The sequence below is a fragment of the Pleurodeles waltl genome, chromosome 2_2 (assembly GCF_031143425.1).
Source record: "Pleurodeles waltl isolate 20211129_DDA chromosome 2_2, aPleWal1.hap1.20221129, whole genome shotgun sequence".
Taxonomy (NCBI): Eukaryota; Metazoa; Chordata; class Amphibia; order Caudata; family Salamandridae; genus Pleurodeles; species Pleurodeles waltl.
The window spans coordinates 614,632,781-614,656,930 of NC_090439.1; the positions used below are offsets into that span (position 1 = coordinate 614,632,781).

At 41.3% G+C, this 24,150-nt stretch overlaps 1 protein-coding gene across 2 annotated transcripts in view; it reads right to left on the reverse strand.

Moving 5' to 3' along the window:
• Window positions 1–24,150, reverse strand: part of ST18 (ST18 C2H2C-type zinc finger transcription factor) — a 406,078-nt gene that overhangs the window by 65,035 nt on the left and 316,893 nt on the right. For both annotated transcript variants that reach the window (XM_069220156.1, XM_069220155.1), the window contains exon 12: window positions 3,431–3,667. In XM_069220156.1, coding sequence (XP_069076257.1) covers window positions 3,431–3,667 — 237 coding nt within the window. The remainder of the gene's footprint in view (window positions 1–3,430; window positions 3,668–24,150) is intronic.

A 24,150-nucleotide genomic window follows, 5' to 3' on the forward strand; every position in this document is an offset into this window, starting at 1 on the left:
ACCGCCCGCCAGCCCAGCGGGAAAGTCAGAATTACCGCCGCGGTCTTTCGACCGCGGAACGGTAACCTGACGGCGGGACTTTGGCGGGCGGCCTCCGCCGCCCGCCAAGGTCAGAATGAGGGCCATAGTGACCCACAAATGCTATATGGTAAACCTCTAACTAGGCACGCTCTCTAGCCGCATGGAAAATACGATAGCACCCTGACTTAAATTGCAAGATCTAGAGTAATCGATATCTGATTTTATCTGCCACTTAATAAATTGATTTTATGACTACCACTTTATTAGCCACTAATGTGTTGGCGGTTGTCTGAGTTTTAGTGATTGCTTTATATGTTGTTTCCTTTATGAACTTCACAATTGTATGTCCATGTGCATCATTTGTAAGTACTAATGTGTATTACATTTTAACTGGACATGGCAATTATGTTTCTGGCATATTTATGATAAGACTTCCCTGTAAGCTCAGGTCTGTGTCAATCGGGGGCTCACCTACGGGTCTTGTGCGTTACCTTTTATTTTGTTCGATCAAAAAACACTTGATTTCCTAGCTTTGGTACAGAACACAATTGTGAGGTTTGAATGTTTCACAGAAGCCAATTTTAGTTGTGGCTAAAATTAAAGTGACATCTAAAGTAAATCATTTGAATTATTAGTCAAATATCATTGGGATCCATATATTTTGTACTAAAATAAAACATTATTAATCTCAGAAAACAATGTTATTTTAAGAAATCAAGCATATTTGTGAAGATCTGCATTATTAACTTTGGAGGTCAGTCTGTAAGAGCTCCCACAAAGATGAGTAACCGAGTTCTAAGGCGTGAAAATTAAGTTCGAATGAAAAATCCTGGGGTTCCCGCAAATCTATATCAGAGGGTATTTTAGTTGCACAAAAACAATAAAGTCAAGAGAGTAAACAGTAAAGCTCTCAAGCCAATTCAGTGAATAAATAAACATTGTTAACTGAATGACAACGAAAATTGGTAAAAGGGATGAGAAGTTATGAATTTTTAAAGGAAAAATCAAAAAGCGCTGTCAGGAATCAAAGAGAAAGCAACGGGTGTGGGCCCTAGGTACCTTTTCCAGTAGCTGCATGGAGCATGGGCCAGGTACAGTCTGGTTGTTCCCCCTGCCCAAAAATCTTACTTTCAGAATTGTTTTTTCAGGTGGAAGCCAAAAACCTCCAATGGGGCAAGACAGGACTCTGTGGTAGGTGTGGGCCACACTAAGCTGGCTATGCTCTATTTTGGGTTTTGTTGATGTCTTCCGGTTTGGGTACATAAATATTTGATTTGGGCCAGCATAAAATTTGCATCCAACAAAGTTGCACTGCTGCTGGGATCATGCTTCCACCTTATCATGCTGACTAGTTGTACATTCTGACTTAGTCACTTTTTCTGGAGCCCCAAATTCTCCAGCTGGGCAGGACAAAAGATGGTGGCTAAAGTTGCCTCCACAGGGCCAGATAAATGAAAATGTAATCCTTCTGAAGCCACAGGTTTTGGTTCCAAAAGCTCAAAGCTGGGTAATCTTAAAAACTTTGGATGTTCTCCCTTTCCAAGGGTCATCTCGTCACTTAGTCACTTTTTTTGGAACTCAAAATCCTCCTGTGGGTTAAAGTTGGAAGACAAAGTAAGCAGGGCTCCACTAGGTTAAATATGAACCAGGAAATGTCTTCAGATAGGTAGTGCCTTCACCCAGCAGCCTTAACACCTTATTCCATTCCTCCAGAGGATGAGAAATTTCTAAGCCCTATCTTAGTCAAATGTTGTTTTGTGAGTATTCAGCTGCATTTCCAAGAGGGAAGTATCTTTGTCCACCCATTCTTCTTCCATATCCAAAGTCTAGTCCCATTGACTCTACTGGTTAAGTCTTGGGGTACAAAAGAATTCTTCAAACCTTTCCCCCAGCAGACATCTGGTCCCAGGCCGGACTTTCTCTTCTTTTCCTTTATAATCTTATCCAAGTGCACTGGTGCTATCAGCAATGTTTGGTGGATGGATCTTAGGCTACCCATGTTAACCAATTGAAACTGGTTTTCTTTCTGTGTCACCCTGGTAAGGAAGGAAAACCAGACTAGCTGGGGACAGGCCCACAGTAGTGGCATGCCTGCATTATGTACTTGTCGTAGAATACATGAGGTTACATTCCAAAGTTCCTGTCTGTTCATTTGTGTGACCTTTTGGTATTAACTTTTCTTCTTTCTCCTGACATGCATTAGATATTGTGTTGGGTTAATTTCCTCTCTATTTCTGCACAGGCTCTTCGGGTAGAGCATATGATGACATGCATTGTGTTCTCAGGACCAGGCTGGATGAGGGTTGTTTGCATTGAATATGGGACATCCCAGTACTAAAGAAATGTAATCAGTGTCACAGAAAGAGGAGACGGCCTTGCAAGAAATGATAAACAACTTTTCTGCCAATTGTCTTTATGACAGCCATCTAAAAAATGTAACTTGATGGATAAATTAGATTTTTAAGTAGCAGCTGTGAGAATTGATTTTTTGTGGGGTATCTCATCCATAGAGACAGAGGAATGTGATTTTTTCATTTATGCAGGGCTCATTATTAAACATTATGCATCCAGGTCAGACCCATTTTAATGCCGAGTTAACTCATGCTAAGAACAGGATTTTACATGTTAGAAAGTTTTCTCTGATGTAATTGCAGCAGTTTTGGCCTACAGCAGCCCAGGCTGCAGTAACACCAATGATACCATGTTTTAAGCTATCCCATGTAAGTGCTGCATTGAAAAGGCACACTGCTGTCCACATGCAATATTTGACTGTTACAGTGCGTACATTTTATATATTTTTGCTGGACGTAATAAAGAAGTTACATAAGTCAGTTGGATTTACCAAAGTACCTGTTAAGTTTAAAGTCGTAGCACATGCCCAATGGGTGTTTTAACAACCTGGTTTTGCCCAGAGTCAAAATAACAGTAAATCAATCCAAAAAAACAAAAAAAGACGCAAACGATGTACTTCCCTGGAGTACCAACATTAGGAGAAATGTGAATGAGGGACCATTCTTTCCACCACCAGTACTCTGAGACTGCAATGTGTGGCTTGAGCACTCTACAATAACTTTAAAATAAATACATATTTCAATGAGTTACATACGAATGAGATGCCTAATTGACTCATTTTACCAACAAACAGGGCTCCTTTGTGAGTCTTAGTAATATACAGTAAACACATTCGTTTGTTTCTGGTTTGGCTGCTGTTTGCTATGTAATATGAACCCCTGACACGGTACAGTTTATAGGGCTACACCTCTTGAAGGTGACTGTGTAAGAAATCATTCTTTGCTGGACAAAAAGTAGTGTTTGATTCAACAATTTCAGCATTCCCACTAAAATCAGCGTTCCATCACCAGGGGGTTTCACCTTGTGACCTCAGTGCCACATTAAGGGGGAAGGCTACCTCTTTCTCCTCCTCTTTCACACCGTAGGCTTTGCTGTAGTTGATGGGCGCACCCCACCCCTCCTGCTTGCACAGGGCCTGATAGAAAGCTGCGTTGACCAGAACACTGCTCGCCTTGAATGGCGACGTCGGCTGAGGTAGCTCGGTGGTACCGGAAGCGGTAACGGGTGCGCCTTTCTCTTGATGGCGGTTCTTTTTCATGCTCAGATCTAGAGTACCGTTCTCGTCAACTTCAATCTGAAATAAAAGATTATAGAGGCATTAAAAAGACAACGACGGAGTCTGCCCGACATGAGGCAACCATGTGGTGCTTTTAAAGGATAAGTGAAAGTGCAAGCTTTTTATTTATATGTATCATACACTAAAGCCAGCTTTTAGAATTATGTACATCGTTCAATATTTAATTCTTCCAAAGAATTTGGTGTAACTGCATAAAGCTTTGGAAGCTGCCGTGCTTAAACGCGGCAAGCAGAATTTAAATAAGGCGCTTGCAGGGTATAAAGTAGACAATAAATCTGAGTTTATTTAAAAAAAAGTTTAGCTTTAAATCGTCTTCTGCATTCTGATACTCTTATGGAGAAATATGACCCCAATTCAACAAAGAGCATTAAAGTAGTGCCCAGCTCATCAGCCTACTTTCTGCTCAAGCATGGATAGACAGAGAGAGAAATCATAAAACAAAGCTCGGTGGGTGTCTTCTCTGTTCACCGGAAGCAACGAAACATCATATGGCAGTTGGCGGCGCTCTTGCCGGGCCACAGTAGAATATTTGCATGCATTACCCTAGCACTGATAACACGCGTTTTGAAAACCAAATATATGCATGTAAGCAAAGTTCACAGAGGGCTTGGGTGTACAGAAGTTTGGTTTTAGAATTCTTTTGGGCGATTCGTAAGGTATGTTTTGAAAGTCGTATTTAGAGGCTACACTGCTAGATTCCCTTCAGAGAAAACACAGGCGATTGTAGACAAAAGCTAAAAAGCTAAATGTGTGCAGTTTTAGAATCGTTATGGTGGAGGAAAGCTCCGAGAACCATCACTTGACCCACCAATGATACTTTCGGAATTTGGCAACAGTATTTACTTCTGCGTTTCCCCTCCCACGTGATGGTTGCTCCGCCGTGCCCGGAAGGTGGCACGGCTGATAAATGACTCACACTGCAGAAACAAAAGTTGTTAGAGCTCCCTTCCTGCCTCCCTGTTTTCTCTGACTCATGATTGAGACCACAAACCCAAGAGCAGCAATAACGTTTTTCTGTTTCACTATCTTTTAGAAAAAACAAATGAACCGCCATGGCCAGTGTCTTGTACCTGATCAACTCCAGTACAAGTGTCACGGAACTAGCAGCCCTTTCGCAGTGTCTGCACAAAGGGTACAAAGCATACAGGAGAATTAAATGAAAAATCTAATTTCATTGAAGTAGATGGAGTTGGGTGTGTAAAGCCAGCCCCGTGTTCCTTTCCTGCGCATTTCCTGATCTCTTGATGTACTTAAAAAATGTACCTAAGAGGCGACGTACAATTAGCTAGCATTGAACGCTGCAGGAAAAATAGGACACACTAACGCACTCGATTAATCTACCTCTTCAAACGGCGTATCTTGCTAGCCACACTGTTAGCTCACACAATTGTTTTAGTCTTAAAAAAGAATTTCCAAGACAACATAATAAAGCCCAGGCAACTAACATTTCTGGGTCAAGATTCATTTGTGGTAAGGAGGTAGGCAGAGTTGCATGGTCCCTGACACTTGGACCACGCTTTGTGGTAAGGAGGTAGGCAGAGTTGCATGGTCCCTGACACTTGGACCACGCTTAGTGATACCGGCGTGGATGGCGCTCTCAGTGCTGTAGAGTTTAACTATTCAAATTTACGGGAGGTGGCCAGGGGGAGCTCACTAATTTGCCCCCACCATAACCTGCATATGCAAAAAAGTGGCTACAACAAAGTGTGTAACAATACGGACCTCCTGGGACTTGTTACCAGTAACCCAGTTTCCCACTCCAATATCTAGTACTGGCCAATGTACCATAGACCTACAAAGTCTTGTATGTCTCGCTCACAATCTGTCACTTTCATGCGTTTCACTGCCTCCTGAAACCGCTGTACAGCACCAAATGTAGCAAATGTAGTCCCTTTACTAGGGTTCTTTATAGTGCTCTCCCCTGCCTCCACTTGATGTACATTTAAAGCCTCTGTTCTATGGAAATTGTAAGGCAACTTTTGTATTAACCCGCATACTAACAATACAGCGTGCAAAACTACAAACCCCTATATGTATTTATTGTTTGCTTGCTCTTAGGAAAAAAAAAAGTACCTGTGTCACACACCTTCACTGTTTGAGGTCGACATCAATCAGCAAAATCTACAGTGTGTGGTGCTTTGTTCAGGATCTGGTGGGTACATATCAGTAATTCTGAACATTAATTCTTACAGTAGTTTACTTTTTTCATTACAATAATGGACAAATCAGTTATCAGGTCTGAGAGATCTGATAGCATGAACTGATGGCAGAATTGTCAGGTCACTCCCTTTTACATTCCACCAAAAAGGTATGCCCATGGATTCTGGACTGCACCAACGTCTTCCTGTGGGAGTTTCTAGTTAGAAAGATAGTTTCATGTCTATGTGAGTTGGCCCATCTATCACACAGAGCCACATATCCTCACCCATGATTTTGTACAAACCTTGGTAAACAGACTATCAGCAGCATCATTATGGTAAACAGACAAGTCGGCAGCACTATTTTGCAAAAACAATACTATCTTTTCAGTTCAGCATTCTCTCATTCTTAAAAAACAGTGGCCATTGAGCTTTGCCACAAATGTGCCATTGGACCTCCTGAGTAGGGGCTGACAACATCCCACCAGTTGACCCACTCACTACACTGCCCTGCTGCGCAACAATTCTTTAACACCTTGGCCCTGATTATATGTGCCCCAGTCTGGGATGCAATATTAATGGATGATGAAGTCCAACTCCGATGTGGTCGAATTTTATTGGGTGCGCTAGTTTTAAACTGTTACAAGTTTTACCCTTGAAATTGGACATAAGATGCAGATTTAGATGCTTACTGCATCAAAATCCACATGTCCCATTATTTATTAGTTTTTTTCCCTCCTTTAAATTCCAGCAGGTTTGAGCTGTCAAAATATAATGTAGGTGCGAACATTACCACACCTGGTAATTAGCAGGTGTGTTAACAATTGCAATTCACTGGGCCAGTTGTAATGAGAGGCCCAATGCTTGTTACATCACTGCCCGGCACTTATTCCATGCATTTTACAGCACCTTATTTGAACTGTGCACCAAAACGTTTCGGATTATAGGTGTTCGATTATGTATGATAAAATTATGAATTTCAAAACGTTTTGGTAAAAGAGACAGTGTGCCATCTGCTGTTAGCCAACTTATTATCCAAAGAAGAGAGATAGAAGGACCTTCTGGATATCTTTCTCTAGTAAAAAAGTATTTTTGTGAGGCAATAGCTGCTACCTTTGTAGTGATAAATGGAATTCAACAAAAGTCTCCCACTCTTCCCAAGAGCTCGGCTCTGTCAGGCATTCCACTGTGCGCCATTTTGTAAAACATTGTCTAGCTGGGAAATTCTCTAATTAGTTTAATGACATTACGCAGAGCACTTTCTTACGTTCTGACAGGTGCATCTCCTGCTTTGCACCTTTTCTAGCTACCAGTGATCCCTGCTTGTCAGGGTTTCACAGACACAAGTTCGTTTTTTTCCGGACCAACAGACCATCTGCCAAGTTATGAAGCAATTTAAATACCCAAAGGCAGCTCTCGCGTTTCCTTCGATAGTCGATAAGTTCAGATTTTAAATCACTCAGCTTAAACAGAGATATGTTTTATTATATTTAAGGGAAGTAAATACACTTGTAATAGGCACCCAGTAAGACGCTTTGCTTAGATCTTTCCGTCCCTTTTTATGAATAGTTTAATCTGATGTGATAGTTTTAAACCTCAAAGCTGACAGCACAGCTTATCCTGGATAATAACTTAGTAACCACCATATTTTATGGCATCTGTAAACTATCAAGTGCATCATTCAGCCGCATTTATCCATGCTAGTTACAGAACTACAAGATATTAACCCTATCAGTGCCAACAGTTGCTAGTTAATCGGTATTTTTTGGTGTGCTCACATATGTCTGAAAAAATACACTGCTTTACATTTCAGAGATGAAGTTTATAGAAAGAAGAGGAAGTTTATAGACCGATGGACAATAAAATCTCTCATTGTAGCTATTCTTATTTTTATAATAATCAATCAAAACTTTTTTGCTACAAATATCTGCATGCATTTCACGACCATGTGCAAAGAATCAGTGAAGTTACCAAACCCAAAAATATTTTTTGTCTCACTTACAAAATAAACTACAGTTTTGAGGAAAAAGAAACAAAACATTAACAAAAAAGTCCTTCAAAGGAATAAGCAGTTTTTATGGTCTGGCTCGAAAGCGCAGCTGTCGCCAGAGAATTATGTGAGCACCACTAGAGAGGGCTTTGGCTCCCCCCAGATGTTGGGAGTCAGAAGTACATGTTTTGATTGAGCAGAAGTTGCGTGCTTCCACCAAAAAAGTGCCTGCCCTCCACACAGCTGCAATCTTTTTATTTATTTATCTAACTGGCTGAGTTGAACTTTGAGGGGCACACAGATGACATTGAAATATAATTTACAGTGCTTTTCTTTGGCAGCAGCACATATGGATGGGGTAGAGAAGTCATTAACCTACATGGAGTTTTAGGTCTGGCTTGACAGCACAAATGTCACCTGACCTTTTAACCAGCATCAATATTATTCTTCAGTTCTTTGCTTCCACACAAATACATTTCCATTCCTATGCTATCTACGTGTAATGCTTAAAATTATCATACAACATTCTTTTAAAGCCACACTTGCTTCTTCTGTGGTGTTTGACCTAGCAACCTTGGCATGGTTTCCCCTGACTTTTTGCCTTTTAATGTCCTGTTTTTATGACCTCATTTTTGCTGGCTTTAGGATTCTGTGCACTTTACCTGTGCTAACGTGCAGATGCTCAATACTCTATAAACATTGTGATATTGGCCTATCCACAACTGGAATATTTAATTTTCTTGTAAGTCCCCAGTAAAGTGCACTATATTTGTCCAGGGCTGGTAAATTAAATTCTACTAGTGGGCCAGCAGGACTGATTGTGCCATCCACTGCAGTAGCCCCTTAAACATGTCTCAGGCCTGCCACTGCAGAGCCTCTGTGTGCAGTTTTAAACTGCCATTTCAACCTGGCAAGTGCACCCACTTGCCTGGCCCAAACCTTTCTTTTTAGTACATGCAAATCACCCCAAAGATAGGCCCTAGCAAGGGCTGGTACAGTGCATTTAAAAGGTTGGACGTGTACTTTTAAGTTTAACATTTCCTAGTAGTGAAAAACTATTACAATCATTTTTCACTACTGCAAGGTCTATCCCTCACATAGGTTAACGTTGGGATTACCTTGAAACAACTTTAAGCGTAATTTCCAATCGGGAAAAGATAGAAATTTGGAGTGTGGTGTCTCTGGACTCACAATTGAAAACTACAACTTATGGTGAAGTCAGATTTTAAATTGTAAGTCTGGGTTGGGTGACACAGCTGGGCTTTGTGCATTCTCTCTTGATAGTCACTCACAAAGGGAGCTGAGGTGTGCCACTTACACCTCGATGGCCCATTATCAGGCTGATGGCTCTTCCTGGGCTAGATAGGAGAGAGGGGCTTTCACTTGCACCTGAATAGGGCTGTGCCTGTCCCCAGACAGAGAACTGTACAACCCCTGGTAGAGTGTCTGGAGCCAGGTAAGGAAGAACAGGGGCCTAGTGCACTTCAAAGTCCTCTCCTTGAAGCCTCCCTCACTTCAAAGGCTCAACTGGGTATAAGTACTAGATCCCAAAACCCACCAAATCAGTACACGTCTGGATATGAGGACATTATGCCGAGAAGATACACTGTTGTCATGCCAGGATGGACTACTACACTGCTGAACTGTTTTGCTCAGTTGGTCTGCTGCCTGCTGCTTCTTTCCTGGGTGTAAGAAGGACTGGACTTGCCTCTCTACATCATCCAAGAACCTTAGTAACTCCAAGGGCTTGCTGGCATGCCTCCTGTTTTGAAGTCTCAGGGCCAGCAAACACTTCCTTCAACCCTTCTTCAGCTGCTGGACTAAGCCCACTGTGGATCCTGCCCTGCCAAGAGGTGCCAATTCAATCCTGGGCCTTGAAAGTGGCTTTGCAGCTGTTCTTCTACAAAAATTGATGCCATTGCACCAATCGGAATTGCTGTATCCTCCCTTGATGCTGACATATCACCGCTGTGGATGAGGCTGAGGACTCTGCATTGCTGACTGTGTGGCTCAGGATCGACGCATCACCACTAGCTCTGGCTCATTACCTTTGTATCGCCGGCTGTAGAAATCAATGAAACATCACCTTCATCACTAAGCGTTCAACACCGCACCCTGAGGACATTGCATTAAGGACTGGGTGGCTCAACAATAGCGCCTTCCCTGGCTGCCCAGATCAGAACCGATGCTTCGGCTTTGCATCACCTCCTTGCTTCTAATGCAACCCTTTATACAAAGTACTTTTTCAGTGGGTCGTACGTGAGTCCTATAGACACTCTATTGCAATTTATTCTTTCAAAATTCACATCTTGAGTTCTACTTATTGGATTTTTATTGTTTTTGTCTTGTTTCTTCTTTTACTCATAAAAATATGCTTTATCTGTCTAACCCGGTGTCAAATCTTCTTGTGGTGTTCTCACTGTGTTACTGTAATTTAAGTATTGTACTTTACACATTGCCTCCTAAGTTAAGCCTGATTACTCTGTGCCAAGGTACCAGAGGTTGAGCAGAGGTTGAATTAGGTTGTGAATCTGACTTACCCGACTACAATTGTGGTCCTTCCGTTGTAGACGGGGCATACCTCTGCCAAATAGAGACCCAAATGATAACATATGTAGTTCTGCCAATGGACAGAAATAGGTATGTCATGCTGCTTGGTCTATGATTTAGCACCAAGATCACATTCCATGCTAAAAAATTAGCTTAAATGGCACCACACAGCATGCAAGAGGGCACAGCTACTCGAGTTGACCTTGCTGCGGCTCGAGTAGATTTTCTACTCGAGTGGCAGCCTTCTGACCGGAAATGGTCAAAACCACCCGCAGCTGCCCACGTTAGAAAAACCTTGCTGGATATTCTTCTAGCAACTGTAAATTGTGCTAGGGGGTACCAAATCTCCCTGGCCCTCACCAACTTACTGTTCTAAAACCACGCTTGAGAAAATATTCCACCACGCAGCAATCGGCGGAATCTGGCCAGAGTCATCTGGAGATGCCAAATTTCAGCCAATTCCGCAGGCGGAACACACTATTTTGTTGACCCCTAGTGATGAAACGAAGGCTGTCACTGAAGTAAGTGTAATCATACACTGCATTTACCATGATGCATTAGGGCAAACTGAGTTCTGTGATGTAGGGTAGTGTGCTCCCACCCCGTTTTTGTTTGAAAAGGCTCCCTTGAGTTAATAAGCTGATGGGCTCCAGCTGATGCACCATTACCCAGTGAGTGGTACAGAGACCTGAGAAGACATTGGGCAGCATTTCCAGCACCCTAAAATGATGTGCTGCTCTCTAATGAAGAAGAACAACTAGGCTGAAACATGTGTCTAGAGATATACAGCATTGGCTGCACCAACAAGGGGAAAAAACAAAAGACTTTCACTGATGTTAGTGTTATCATGCACTAGATTTACTATGATGCATTGGGCCAACCTGAGAGGTGGGATGTCAGTCAATGTGCTCCCATCTTTTTTTGTTAGCATATTAAAGTATGTACATCTGCATATATGGTTTATGCAATGGTGCTTTTTTCTATATGTATTTGTTTTTTAACATTTATTAATCCAAAACCAGGTTGCAAGAGTTAAATGTGTGCAATATGTTAAAATAACATAAATCACATTCAAAAGACCTGCTGATAATTAGGAGAGCCCTTTTCATGTGTTATAGGCCCGGTAGAAGGCGTTCCACTGAAAAGTGTCCGGCATGATATATTTTACTGATGCACCTTTGGATGTTTTGTGATGAAACGTTCACTTTTTTGCATGGATGATTGGAATTTTTCTATCTTTTGCTGTCTATGCTGCTGTGACTGCACCATGAGCGAGATATCTATATATATATATCTATACAGGGAGTGCAGAATTATTAGGCAAATGAGTATTTTGACCACATCATCCTCTTTATGCATGTTGTCTTACTCCAAGCTGTATAGGCTCGAAAGCCTACTACCAATTAAGCATATTAGGTGATGTGCATCTCTGTAATGAGAAGGGGTGTGGTCTAATGACATCAACACCCTATATCAGGTGTGCATAATTATTAGGCAACTTCCTTTCCTTTGGCAAAATGGGTCAAAAGAAGGACTTGACAGGCTCAGAAAAGTCAAAAATAGTGAGATATCTTGCAGAGGGATGCAGCACTCTTAAAATTGCAAAGCTTCTGAAGCGTGATCATCGAACAATCAAGCGTTTCATTCAAAATAGTCAACAGGGTCGCAAGAAGCGTGTGGAAAAACCAAGGCGCAAAATAACTGCCCATGAACTGAGAAAAGTCAAGCGTGCAGCTGCCACGATGCCACTTGCCACCAGTTTGGCCATATTTCAGAGCTGCAACATCACTGGAGTGCCCAAAAGCACAAGGTGTGCAATACTCAGAGACATGGCCAAGGTAAGAAAGGCTGAAAGACGACCACCACTGAACAAGACACACAAGCTGAAACGTCAAGACTGGGCCAAGAAATATCTCAAGACTGATTTTCTAAGGTTTTATGGACTGATGAAATGAGAGTGAGTCTTGATGGGCCAGATGGATGGGCCCGTGGCTGGATTGGTAAAGGGCAGAGAGCTCCAGTCCGACTCAGACGCCAGCAAGGTGGAGGTGGAGTACTGGTTTGGGCTGGTATCATCAAAGATGAGCTTGTGGGGCCTTTTCGGGTTGAGGATGGAGTCAAGCTCAACTCCCAGTCCTACTGCCAGTTCCTGGTAGACACCTTCTTCAAGCAGTGGTACAGGAAGAAGTCTGCATCCTTCAAGAAAAACATGATTTTCATGCAGGACAATGCTCCATCACACGCGTCCAAGTACTCCACAGCGTGGCTGGCAAGAAAGGGTATAAAAGAAGGAAATCTAATGACATGGCCTCCTTGTTCACCTGATCTGAACCCCATTGAGAACCTGTGGTCCATCATCAAATGTGAGATTTACAAGGAGGGAAAACAGTACACCTTTCTGAACAGTGTCTGGGAGGCTGTGGTTGCTGCTGCACGCAATGTTGATGGTGAACAGATCAAAACACTGACAGAATCCATGGATGGCAGGCTTTTGAGTGTCCTTGCAAAGAAAGGTGGCTATATTGGTCACTGATTTGTTTTTGTTTTGTTTTTGAATGTCAGAAATGTATATTTGTGAATGTTGAGATGTTATATTGGTTTCACTGGTAATAATAAATAATTGAAATGGGTATATATTTGTTTTTTGTTAAGTTGCCTAATAATTATGCACAGTAATAGTCACCTGCACACACAGATATCCCCCTAACATAGCTAAAACTAAAAACAAACTAAAAACTACTTCCAAAAATATTCAGCTTTGATATTAATGAGTTTTTTGGGTTCATTGAGAACATGGTTGTTGTTCAATAATAAAATTAATCCTCAAAAATACAACTTGCCTAATAATTCTGCACTCCCTGTATATATATATATATATATATATATATATATATATATATATATATATATATATATATATATGTGTTGGAAATGTCCCTTTTTGCAGGGTCATCCCTCATCTTTTTGCCTCTTTCCTCCTATTTTTTCTGACCTGTTTCTCTTGGCCTTAGGACTGTGGGCTAACCAGTTCTAAAGTGCATATGCTCTCTGAGTAAATTTAAATGTTGATTGGTTTATCCATGATTGGCATATTTGATTTACTAGTAAGTCCCTAGTAAAGTGCAATAGAGGTGCCCTGGGCCTGTAAATCAAATGCTACTTGTGGGGCTGCAGCACTGACTGTGCCACCCTCCTAAGTATCCCTTTAAACATGGTTCAGACCTGCCACTGCAGTGTCTGTGTGTGCAGTTTTAAACTATCAATTCGACTTGGCAAGTGTACCCACTTGCCAGGCCTAAACCTTCAATTTTCATACATGCAAGGCACTCCTAAGGTAGGCCCTAGGTAGTCTCATGGGCAGGGTGCAGTGTATGTTAAAGGTGGGACATGTACTGATGTGTTTTACAAGCCCTAACAGTGAAATACTGCTAAATTCAGTCTTCACTATTGCAAGGCCTATCCCTCTCATAGATTAACATGGAGGCTGCCTTTAAATATTATCAAAGCACAGATTCCCTTTGAGGGCATATAGAAATATGGAGTTTGGGGTCTCTGAACTCACAATTTAAAAATACATCTTTTAGTGAAGTTGTTTTTTAGATTGTTAGTTTGAAAATGCCACTTTTAGAAAGTAGGCATTTTCTCACTTAAACCATTCTGTGACTCTGCCTGTTTGTGGATTCCCTGTCTGGGTCAGTTTGACAGTTGGGCAGTTTGTAAATCCCCTCTAGACAGTGAGACAAAGGATGCTGTGGTATAGCCTGCATATCCTGATGAGCCATCTGGGCTAGAGTGGAGGGAGGAGTGGTCACTTACAACTGAATCGGCTGTGCTTGCCCTCTCACAATGCAATCTCTAATCCCCTGGTGTGTGTTTTAAGCCTGGCCTGGGCAAGGCAGGATCTTGTGAACAACAGAGACTTTCCTTTGAAGTAGGCCTACTTCAAAGGCAGAAAGTGATATATGTATTGGACCCCAAACTGCTGAAAATTAGATCACTTCCGGAACCAAGAGGAACCTCTGGTAAAGAGAAAAGCTAAAGAACTGAGTAGGAGAGCTGTCTCGTCCTGTGACTGTGCTTTGTTGGGCTATCCTGCAGTTGCTGCTTTTGCCTGTGAAAGGGGACAAAGACTGGACTTTTTGGTAAACTCCTGCTTGTGAAGAATCTCCACGGGCTTGAACTGAGCTTGCCTCCTGTTTTGAAGTGTCAGGGCCATCAAAGACTTCCTCTGCTAACACCTGGACTCTCTGCTGAGACTCCCGACCTGCCAAGTGGTGTCCTATCCTGTCCCTAGGCCGTTGAAAGGTGACGTTGGCAACCAAGAGCTGAAAATCCAAGCACTGAGCGCTGTGTTACCAAGTTTTCTAACACCTTGCAACAGGATTTTCCATGCATCGTCTCTGGGTGTCAAAGTCAACCCGACTCTGTGCTGATTCACGTGCCCTGCCCGGAAATCGATGCATCACTCTCTTGTGAGGGACAAAAATGACACATTGCTGACCCGACCAGAGAAGAAATGACGCATGGCCTCCCTTGCGAGGAAGGAATTAACGCATTGCTGCCTTTTCTGACACACGCTAGCCTGTGCGGCTTTATTTTTTTATGCCAACCAGGTACTTTGTGCAAAATCATTGTTTCCATTGTTTTCTATGGAGTAGGACTCTTATTCTTTTGAAAATGTATATTTTAACTTGTGTATGTTGGAGTTTTGTTGTTTTAGTCTTGTTTGATTTAGATAAATATTACCTATGTTTCTAGACTGGTATGGTGTCCATTTTGTAGTGTTTTCACTGTATTACTATGTGTTGGTACAAATATTCAACACATTATTTCTGCGTTAGGGCATTGGGTTTGGTCTTCCTGTTCGTGCCAAGCTACCAAGGGGTGAGTGGGGTTAACCAGGTGTGTTTCTCCTTTGCCCTGACTAGGGTATTGGTCCAAGCTTGGACATAGAATAACCTGACTGCCAGCCAAAGACCCTATTTATATCCTTTTCATTGTGGAGGATTTGGTGCTGTATATATATATATATATATATATATATATATATTTGTTGCCTGGTAATTCGCAATGTTGGCATAGTTTGCAACATTCAGAGAATTTTGATAAGAACTGTTACACCAAAAATTGTGCCACTACGTCATTTCACATATTTACCCACCATGCGTACAATGCATGATAAAAGTAAGATTAATGCACAGAAACAACAGAGCACAAGCAGTGGTTGTTCACAGTGGCTGATGTCTAAATGCACCCACTTGCCACAATTTGATGCATGGTCACATTTTGCCCTAAAATATAGCTCAAAATGATGGATTTGTGTTGTTCATAATTATGAACACATTTCCATATTTTTTGAGTAATTTCATGCAATTGTGAACAAACAATTCTGCATATTCCACACACCCCTAAAAAGTGCCCAAATGTTGGTGTCCTGTTTGGAACTTCAAGAAGAAACTTGCAAACCTGTCACCCCTCAATTCTTTTTCACCCTATTGTAAACAAATGTAAGGGTGACGAAGGACTAGGACAGGTGACTTCTATCCCACTACCCTATTTTAATTGCAAGAAAGACACTAGAGCTGCTGTCATCCGTTCATGTCTTTCTTCAGCCTAACAGCTTTCAGAGTGAAACTGCAGAAGGCCAGTTGACAGCTCTTCATATGCCCTGTTTGTATTTCCACTAATAGCAGATAGGCGTCTCTCTGCTGCCCTAGGATAGCTGCCCTACCATAACTTTATGTGTATTTCCTTTTATAAATGGCAAACGAGCACTCCCAAACTCTTGGACAAGGTGAGAGGTAAGCCGCACCAAACCCACTGCCCTTGATCAAGGCCCATCAATTACACCACACTCTTTTGCAAGGAAGAGAGGCATAATAAATATATGCATTATCACCTCCTTTCTTGTGCTAGGCAATGGGGCTAAGATATACAGATGATCACCACTCAAACTTAGACATGGGAGAGAGTACCAAATACCACACCCAGCAGCAATACTTTAGCATAAAATATCTTCCCACACAACAGAGGTTCGTCCTCTGCTCCTGCACAAGGCAGAGGGAAAATGAGGCACCAAATATTCCCTGCCCTTAAGCAAGGTGAGGAGAAAGCATGAGATTCCGTCACTCTGGCAAGGTGCAGAAATGCGTGTATACAGAGATGGACATTAGCATCATATTAATTACACCATATGACCATTAATTATCATAAACGATAAAGAAAATTAAAAGTCCCTATTTATGGGGACACTGAAACTCATGAATGCCGGTACCATGTATTCCTATTACTATTTGATGATGTTCATTACTGCATGGATCGTTGATTGGTATTACTGATTGGAAATATCTTACTGCCCATATTTATGAATCCTTATTGATTACTGGCAACATCACTTTTAATAACTGCCTGGGTTCAAGGTTACTGTTCATTAATGTCTGGCCATACTTTTACTTATTACTAAGCAGCATAGTTTAGTTTCATTACTGTCTAACAATCTAAATGACCAGATTACTTATTGGTCATATTAATTTATCTGACTCCTAGTCTTCCTCATTCTAGTCCTTACATTGTTAGAAGTTAAGCCTTTTGAGACACTACCCAGAAATATAACTGTGAAGAAGGCTTATTTTTAGTCTTTCTTCCCTTTCTATGCTATGGGTTTGCCCTGCCCTCCTTCTTATAACTTCCTCTCTCAACCCAGAATGTTACCAGGTAAAAACCTATGATAAACAAATGAGGGCTCCAATGTTTTCTGAGATGGTCATAAGGCAGGAGGCTGATAAGAGGGCTGGGACGAGGAAGACAATGACACAGTGTACAGAAGACTAGTAGGAGGTCATTTGTGGATTACACCCTCGTCCAGCTTCCTCTTCCCAGTCCTTTTTTTGAGAGGATGTAAACAACTTAATAATGAAGAACACCAAAGACAAGGCTGAGATGCAGCCCCAAACAAACTAAAATTTTATTCATCTATGCATGAATCAATAGTCTCTGATATTTAGACATCATCACAAGAAAGTTCTTATACTGAATTTAAAACATCAAATTGATAAGGTTTAACAAATGTGAGCAGAATGAAGCCATGTACCTACTTTACAGATCTACAGTGGAACTCCACTTAGTTCTGCTCACAAAAAAACGTAATCCTCTTTTTTATTGAACTTAAATGCCAACTGGAGGTTCCTTACATACTGCAATGTGAAGCTGAGAATTGGTACAGTGTATCCAAACACTTAATTTGGCTGTTGAGGGTTTTCCCTTTCATGGAACCCCCAGAGCACATAAATAGTGCATCAGAAGAATAGAAAATGTTTACCATGAAATAAATAGAAGAAACATCATATACAACAACCTTTCTTTTCTTCGGATTGAAAAACAAAAAAAAAGTGTCACTGGTGAAAAATGAAATTGTGAAGAAACATTTTGGATGAACCTCTTCCTTGACCTTAGAATTACTCTGTCCAGACAAAATGTTCAAATTGAGCTGAACTTAAGCTAGTCCCTTTCTCAAACAATCTACTGGCTTAACTCATGCCAGTTAAACATTCAACCTTTTCTGATACACAGTGTACATTCAAGAATGTCAAAGTTCAAGGTAAGGCTCTTACAAACCCTTGAGAAGAAGCATTGGTAAATCCCCAGATGGGATAGAACAATGTATCACAGGCTTATGTTCAGGAACGTTTAAGAAATATAGTAAGCATAGGCAGAATTTCAGCAAATGAATCTCAGTGTTTTCTAAATGTCAGATAGCTACCTATTGAGCATACAAGGCAGAACATGGTAGTCCTTTATGAACCCCTCCCTATGGAAGTCTATAAGTAGACATAGTTTCAAACATTAAAAATTCACATGCCCTTGATTTTTTTCTTTAATTTTCAAAATGAGCCCAATATTTTAAAAAGCATACCATGGTTTAAGGCTTTTGGATTTCTTGGATAGCTAAAGGTATCTCTCCAGAATATCTGTGTAATTGTAAACCCGTACTCTAGACATTCAGGCCCTGCGAAGAAGACAGACGCAAGGTAGATGAAATGGAAGAGAAAATTAAAGAGGAGAAAAAGCTATAGGAAGATGAATGGGGTAAGGGGTACAGCTAGATTCAGAAGAAATGGAAACCATGGAAGATGAGCTAATAGGATCACACTTGCACTCTTATTCGGAATCGTCTACACTATACTGTGGTGGAGGAGAATAACAGTTAAAACAGACCGGAAATTAATAAGCCATAGCATAGACAGAACATCCACTCCTCAGCTGCCTGAAACCAAAACTCTGATCAAAATTTGGGATGCGGAATATTTCCCTTGGATGCTGCAGACAGATATTGCTAAAGGAGTCCAAACAGGTGTGAACATTTAAAAATATAATAATGAACTGACCTTAGCTTTGTGGATAACCAGTCTTCAACGGGGCAAAAACAATGTGAAGTTCTGGGTAAGCGAGGGACTTGTGGAATTGTTATAAGGCAAAATTGCAACACAGAAAGAGAAGACACGCTAAAAAGAGAAGCCTTCATCCCAGTTAAGTCTGGTGTGTAACCATCAATCAATCAAATCAGGTAACCTGTGTCAGGATGGTGGAATTCCTCATGACTTAAGGGCTGGGACAAGTTAAATGGATGAGGTGATAATGCTCACTGAAGCTTGTCACTTCAACAGCTTTATTAGTGATCATTTCAGTCCTTATTCTCTGTGATCACTGATAATTAGAGGAAAGTGTTTTAAATGAAGAGTAATAGCCAGGAAGTGTCAGGAATATGAATGCAGATGAGCCTTAAGGCTCATTCCTAAAGAGGGGCACTGATCCCAGATAGGGACAAGGACCAGTGTCCCAACAGAATAGTTTTGCAGCCAAAGAACAAAGACATTCGCTGAAAAAACTTTAGTTAAGGCGTGGTTAAGGTAGATAGGCACCAAACAGTGCACACAACACAAAACCTCAAATATAGTACTTAGACAAACTGATGCACCTCAGCCCTGCGTGGACTTGAGGTTTACCTAACTAATCTTACAGATGGCCCACTGTTTCTTTTTCTGAGAACTGTACGATAAAACATGTTTTCAAAATCAGTTCATTTGTGACATTTATTTAATAGTAAGTGGCATTTCCAAGCCTTTTAGCAGTGGTTGTATGATGCCCTCTGGTGCTTGAATGTATCAAAAAAGTCCGCTCATTGATCCTCCGATTTCTTTTGAAGCCTTTGCCATCAATTGATGACTTTTGTCTTTCCTCTGGGATGTGTTTTCATTTTCCTAAATGCTGTACAGTTCCATTATGGGGCGTATATGGTCCGAAAATGGCCACATAACTTATGTTTCCAGAACATAGCTCAAGAACCAGCCAGTTGGATTCCCCACTCTTTTAATGACACTCTAGAAGAAGCTATTGTCTCAATCAGTTTCAGTTTTGTGTTAAAAAATGTGACTGTCGATTTGCAAAGAATATAAATTACCTCTGTATGTTCTTATTTTATGAATATAATAAATGTCGCACGTTCACAGCAAACCGAAAAATCTGTTATCCAAGCCCTTTCTTTCTGCCAAATCTGATGTAATTCAGTTCAGTACTTTTCGGAGTGCAAAATAATAGGCAGATGAAAAAGTTAGCTTTCATGGGATAGAAATTTTAGTCTGATTTTTTTCTCACTGCTTGGATTTAAGCCCTTTTTGCTCTTGTTTAAATATCTTTATATATAGCTTGCACACATAAAACAAACAGTACAGCAAAAACTATGCGGACAATTCGCAAAGGGCACTAGAGTAAGTAAATACTCCTTTATGCCTAAACGTCTAAAACGGAAATACAATTGGAATATCCAGGGAATATTTCAATACAGTTAGTACAAACAGAAAGAGCTCTGCCTTCTTTTCATTTTTACAATAAAAGTGAGTTTGGCGTTTGGGCGCCATTTACAAAGGCACACAGAGAATTTTATAGAGAACTCCTGCACTGCTACTCATCCTACTGAAAGGTTTTGTGACTCGGCCCCTAAATACTCGGAGCGAGAAGCCTTTTCCTACTTTTGTTAAGCAGACATGGGCAGGCTGTCACCGTCAAGACTTCACATTTCCTGAGTCATGGTCCCTCCCGGTACCCAACAATGAAAATAAACATCACATTTTACATTTGTATGGATGTTGTACAACGGGGCAGGGCCCCTTAAAGTGCAGTCAAACTCCCTCGGAAAATTGGTACTGAATATCCACTGGTGAGTCCTACTTTCAGGTCTATTTGCATTTACCAACATGCTGGGGGGGGGGGATTGTAAGACTGCACCAATGACAATCAACGCAATGACAGCGCTTCGAAGTGACTTCATGTCACATGGCAGAGGTACACACAACAAATAATACATAACATACAAACATGCAAGCAAACACACACCAATTCATTTCACACTGACATACCCTATTTATCTCTTCACCGCCATAAACCCTAGTGCATAATAAAAAAACCCGGACTGAAGTACATACACTTTGTTTTCAGACGGCAATTGTGTAAGCAATGCATGCACATGTTTGCACAATAAGTTTAAAGCGTACGTGCTGGTTTCTGTCGCCAGAAATATGAAAAACATGGGTGAACTTTCCATTTCGAAAAGGTGCTAGATTTGTTGTTTGCCTTTTAGCATACACCACATATGCCATTTTGTCTAAACAGGTGGGACAGTCACCAAAACATTCAGCAGCCTGCTTGGCAGGCAGCAGCCGGGAGGATAACGCTAGACTGTATTGCGTGTTGCCACCTCTGCAGGGGTGGCTGTAAAGCAGCGAATATCTTTGACAGGTTTTGGCAGAAGAACTGAACAGGCGAGAGGGAGCTGTGAGCACAGCCGGCGAGGCTGGAAGTGTGTCGAATAAAGGCCTGCTGCCTTTGCTCCTGTTGCGGAGATGAGCGACATAAGATCCCGGTTCTCATGGCACTGTGACCCAGGTAAGTGCTGTGCTGTCATGAGCACTAGAATCAAAGGGTAGCAAATGGCAGGCAAAATAAACGGAGAAACAAAAACAGCGATGATGCATACTGTCGAGCAGCTGAGGAGAAAATGCTGCCTGCCCTACACTGTATCATTGCCGTGGCACATCGGATAAACTCTTAATGTGTAGCAGGTGCTTTATCTCAGGGTAAATTACCTTTTCTTCTCTGGCCATCATCTTTAAATTCGTCCAGTCTTTTTCTCTTCACCTTTTACCTGTTCCTGGTTCCCAGCTCATGTGAATGCTTATTGTTTCCCCTTTCCCTTTTAAAGCTACATTTGTTCACTTATTCAAATATTCATCGCTGTCTGTTTTCCTAGTTTGGTATCTCCTCGTCGTTGCTATTCTACACGGTGCCTATTATTTAAAGGTGAACACCTACTACAAAACAAGCAACGGCAAAATCAGTAGGCCTGGGCTTAACAACCAGTAGTTCTGGGTTTAAAAGAATGATGGTTAATATTGTTTGTATTGCAAGTGCCACGTAAAAATGAAAACAGAAAACACCCTTCTGCCTAAATGTGCCAACCACTTGCAGCAGAAATGTAAAATTTTAAAATATGCAAAAAAAAATTTCTCGAATTTTGATAGAACAGCATGGATGCCTTCTAGCACCTAGATGAGCTTGTAAGGTACATAGAAATAAGCCAGGGCCTGATTTTAAGTGGAGTGGAAGGGTACTTTGTAACAAATGTGACAGGTATCCCTTACGCTTTATTACAAGTGCCTTAGGATATAATGCACTTGCAGTAGGCAGAGGATACCTGTCATGTTTGTGACAATGTAATCCATTTGCTAAACTGCAAGTCAGGCTATTCATTTTAATGCACATCAGAAGAAATATCTGATTTTACTGGCACAAAGAAAAGTTGCTATTAGATTTGAAATACTGTAACCTGAAGGCATACTTTAAACACAGCGTAGTTTCTAGGCTAGACCGCAAAAGTCCAACTTAAAACATTTTGAAAATGTTTTGCATTCCTGTGTGTCATTAGTAGCAGTTCAGTTTAATCATCGAGAAATATTGCATCCTATTTATATTTACGGGATCCTGCAAAGGCTGAGAATTACATGTGAGCTTCATGTCTTGAGATCTCTGATTTATTACAAAGGACTGTAGTTTTAGATAGGTGTAAAACAATGGATTATAATTTGGTGTGGGGGACTGCCCACCTCAAGGAATACTAACATTCCTTGTTAGAATGAACACTCGAAGTCACTAAAGGAACCTGAGCTCAATTCCTGGTTGCTATAAGACAGAAAAGAGAGGCTTAATTAAGGGCAATGTGTAAAGTATTTATGCAGTACCAACATAGAAATAAATTTAAAACACAAAGCACTGAAAATCCCAAAATTTATTAGAAAAATAGAGTATAATTTAATAAACCAAATTACACCAAAACAACAGAAATCTATTAAGGAGAACCGGAGAAATGCATTTTTTAAAGTTTAAGTAATCATAGCACTAAAAACCACTAAGGAGCAATGATAGTCTATGAAAGTAGTTTATTCAACGTCAGACTCACCACAGTGGAGCCTAGGTCAGATACACTCTAGTGGATTGGTCCCTGTGAAAGTCTGAAAGTCAAACAGCTTGAGAGAGTTTCCAAGTCCCACTTGAGAAAAGGGCTTGTCCTGTAGCCACTGCTGTGGAACTGAACACTGGATACCAGAAGAAGGTTGGCACTCTGAAGTTTTGGACATTTGTCACAGAATGTTTTCTAAGTCGCAAAGCAGAATGGGGCTTAGTCACTTTTTCGGTGGTGTCAGGATCTTTGAGCAGGACAAAGTTGAAATCTAATCCAATGCTGTGGAACTGCTGGTCAGATACTTTTCTTGAGGGTCAGGCTTAAACTCTGGAGGAAAATCTTTAACAGTTTCTAAACTTTTTTTTGGCACCCACACAACCACAGGAGTAAATATATATGGTCCCAAGGACCTTAGGGGAAGGGATTTAGAGACTCTCAGGGTGTCAGGCAGAGGCCAACAGTAAAGTTCAGTCCAATACCAGTTGGCACTTGTCAGCTGGGCACTTCAAGGAAAAGGTTTCTTGCGTCTTGTTGTTTCCCTGCAGCAATGCAGGAGGACAGCCAACTGACCCTTGGAGTTCACTTCTTTGCCCTGGGTATAAAAGGGAGCAGGTCTAGTTCTTCAGGGCTCCTCCAGGTCAGAGATGGCATATCCAGTCCGCTTCTAATCTTCTGCAGCTCCAGAAAATGTTCTGAGAATGGTGCTTTGGGGTGGAACATTTATGCCAGCCACCAGGTAGTGGGTGTGGCAGAGTCCCGCTTCTTCCCTAACTAATGAGGTAAAAGGTCTCATGGGAAAACCTATCCACTTTTGCAGAAGTTCCTGTTTGCCCTATTGCAAACTATCCCACAGTATACCTTGTTCCCAAAATTCAAGCTGGGGAAACCCTTCTCCCCTTCTGCAGAGACGGTGGGCCCACCTAGAGATGTGGCAAGGGTAATGAGCAGTCCCCTCCTCTGTTGTCACTCAAAACCTATAGTTTCCTCTAACTGGATTTGGTGCTGCTTGACTGTGGGAACAACGGTTGAGCCTTCCCAAGTGTCACCTGAAATGTATTTGTGACAGGGCAGGACGCTTTGAGGTCAAATAAGTATCTGGGCCCATCCTAACTAGTCTTCCTGCCAGGGCAAATAACTCCGCATTCCATTGTCAATGTCCCTGCTCCGGGATCAGTTTTCACACCTCATTAAGATCAAGTACTTGATTGATAGCTGCTGGAGAGCTAATGTAAATTAACCTTAAGGAGCATCAAGCAGAGAAAAAGTAACTTTCTAAAAGTTACTTTATCTA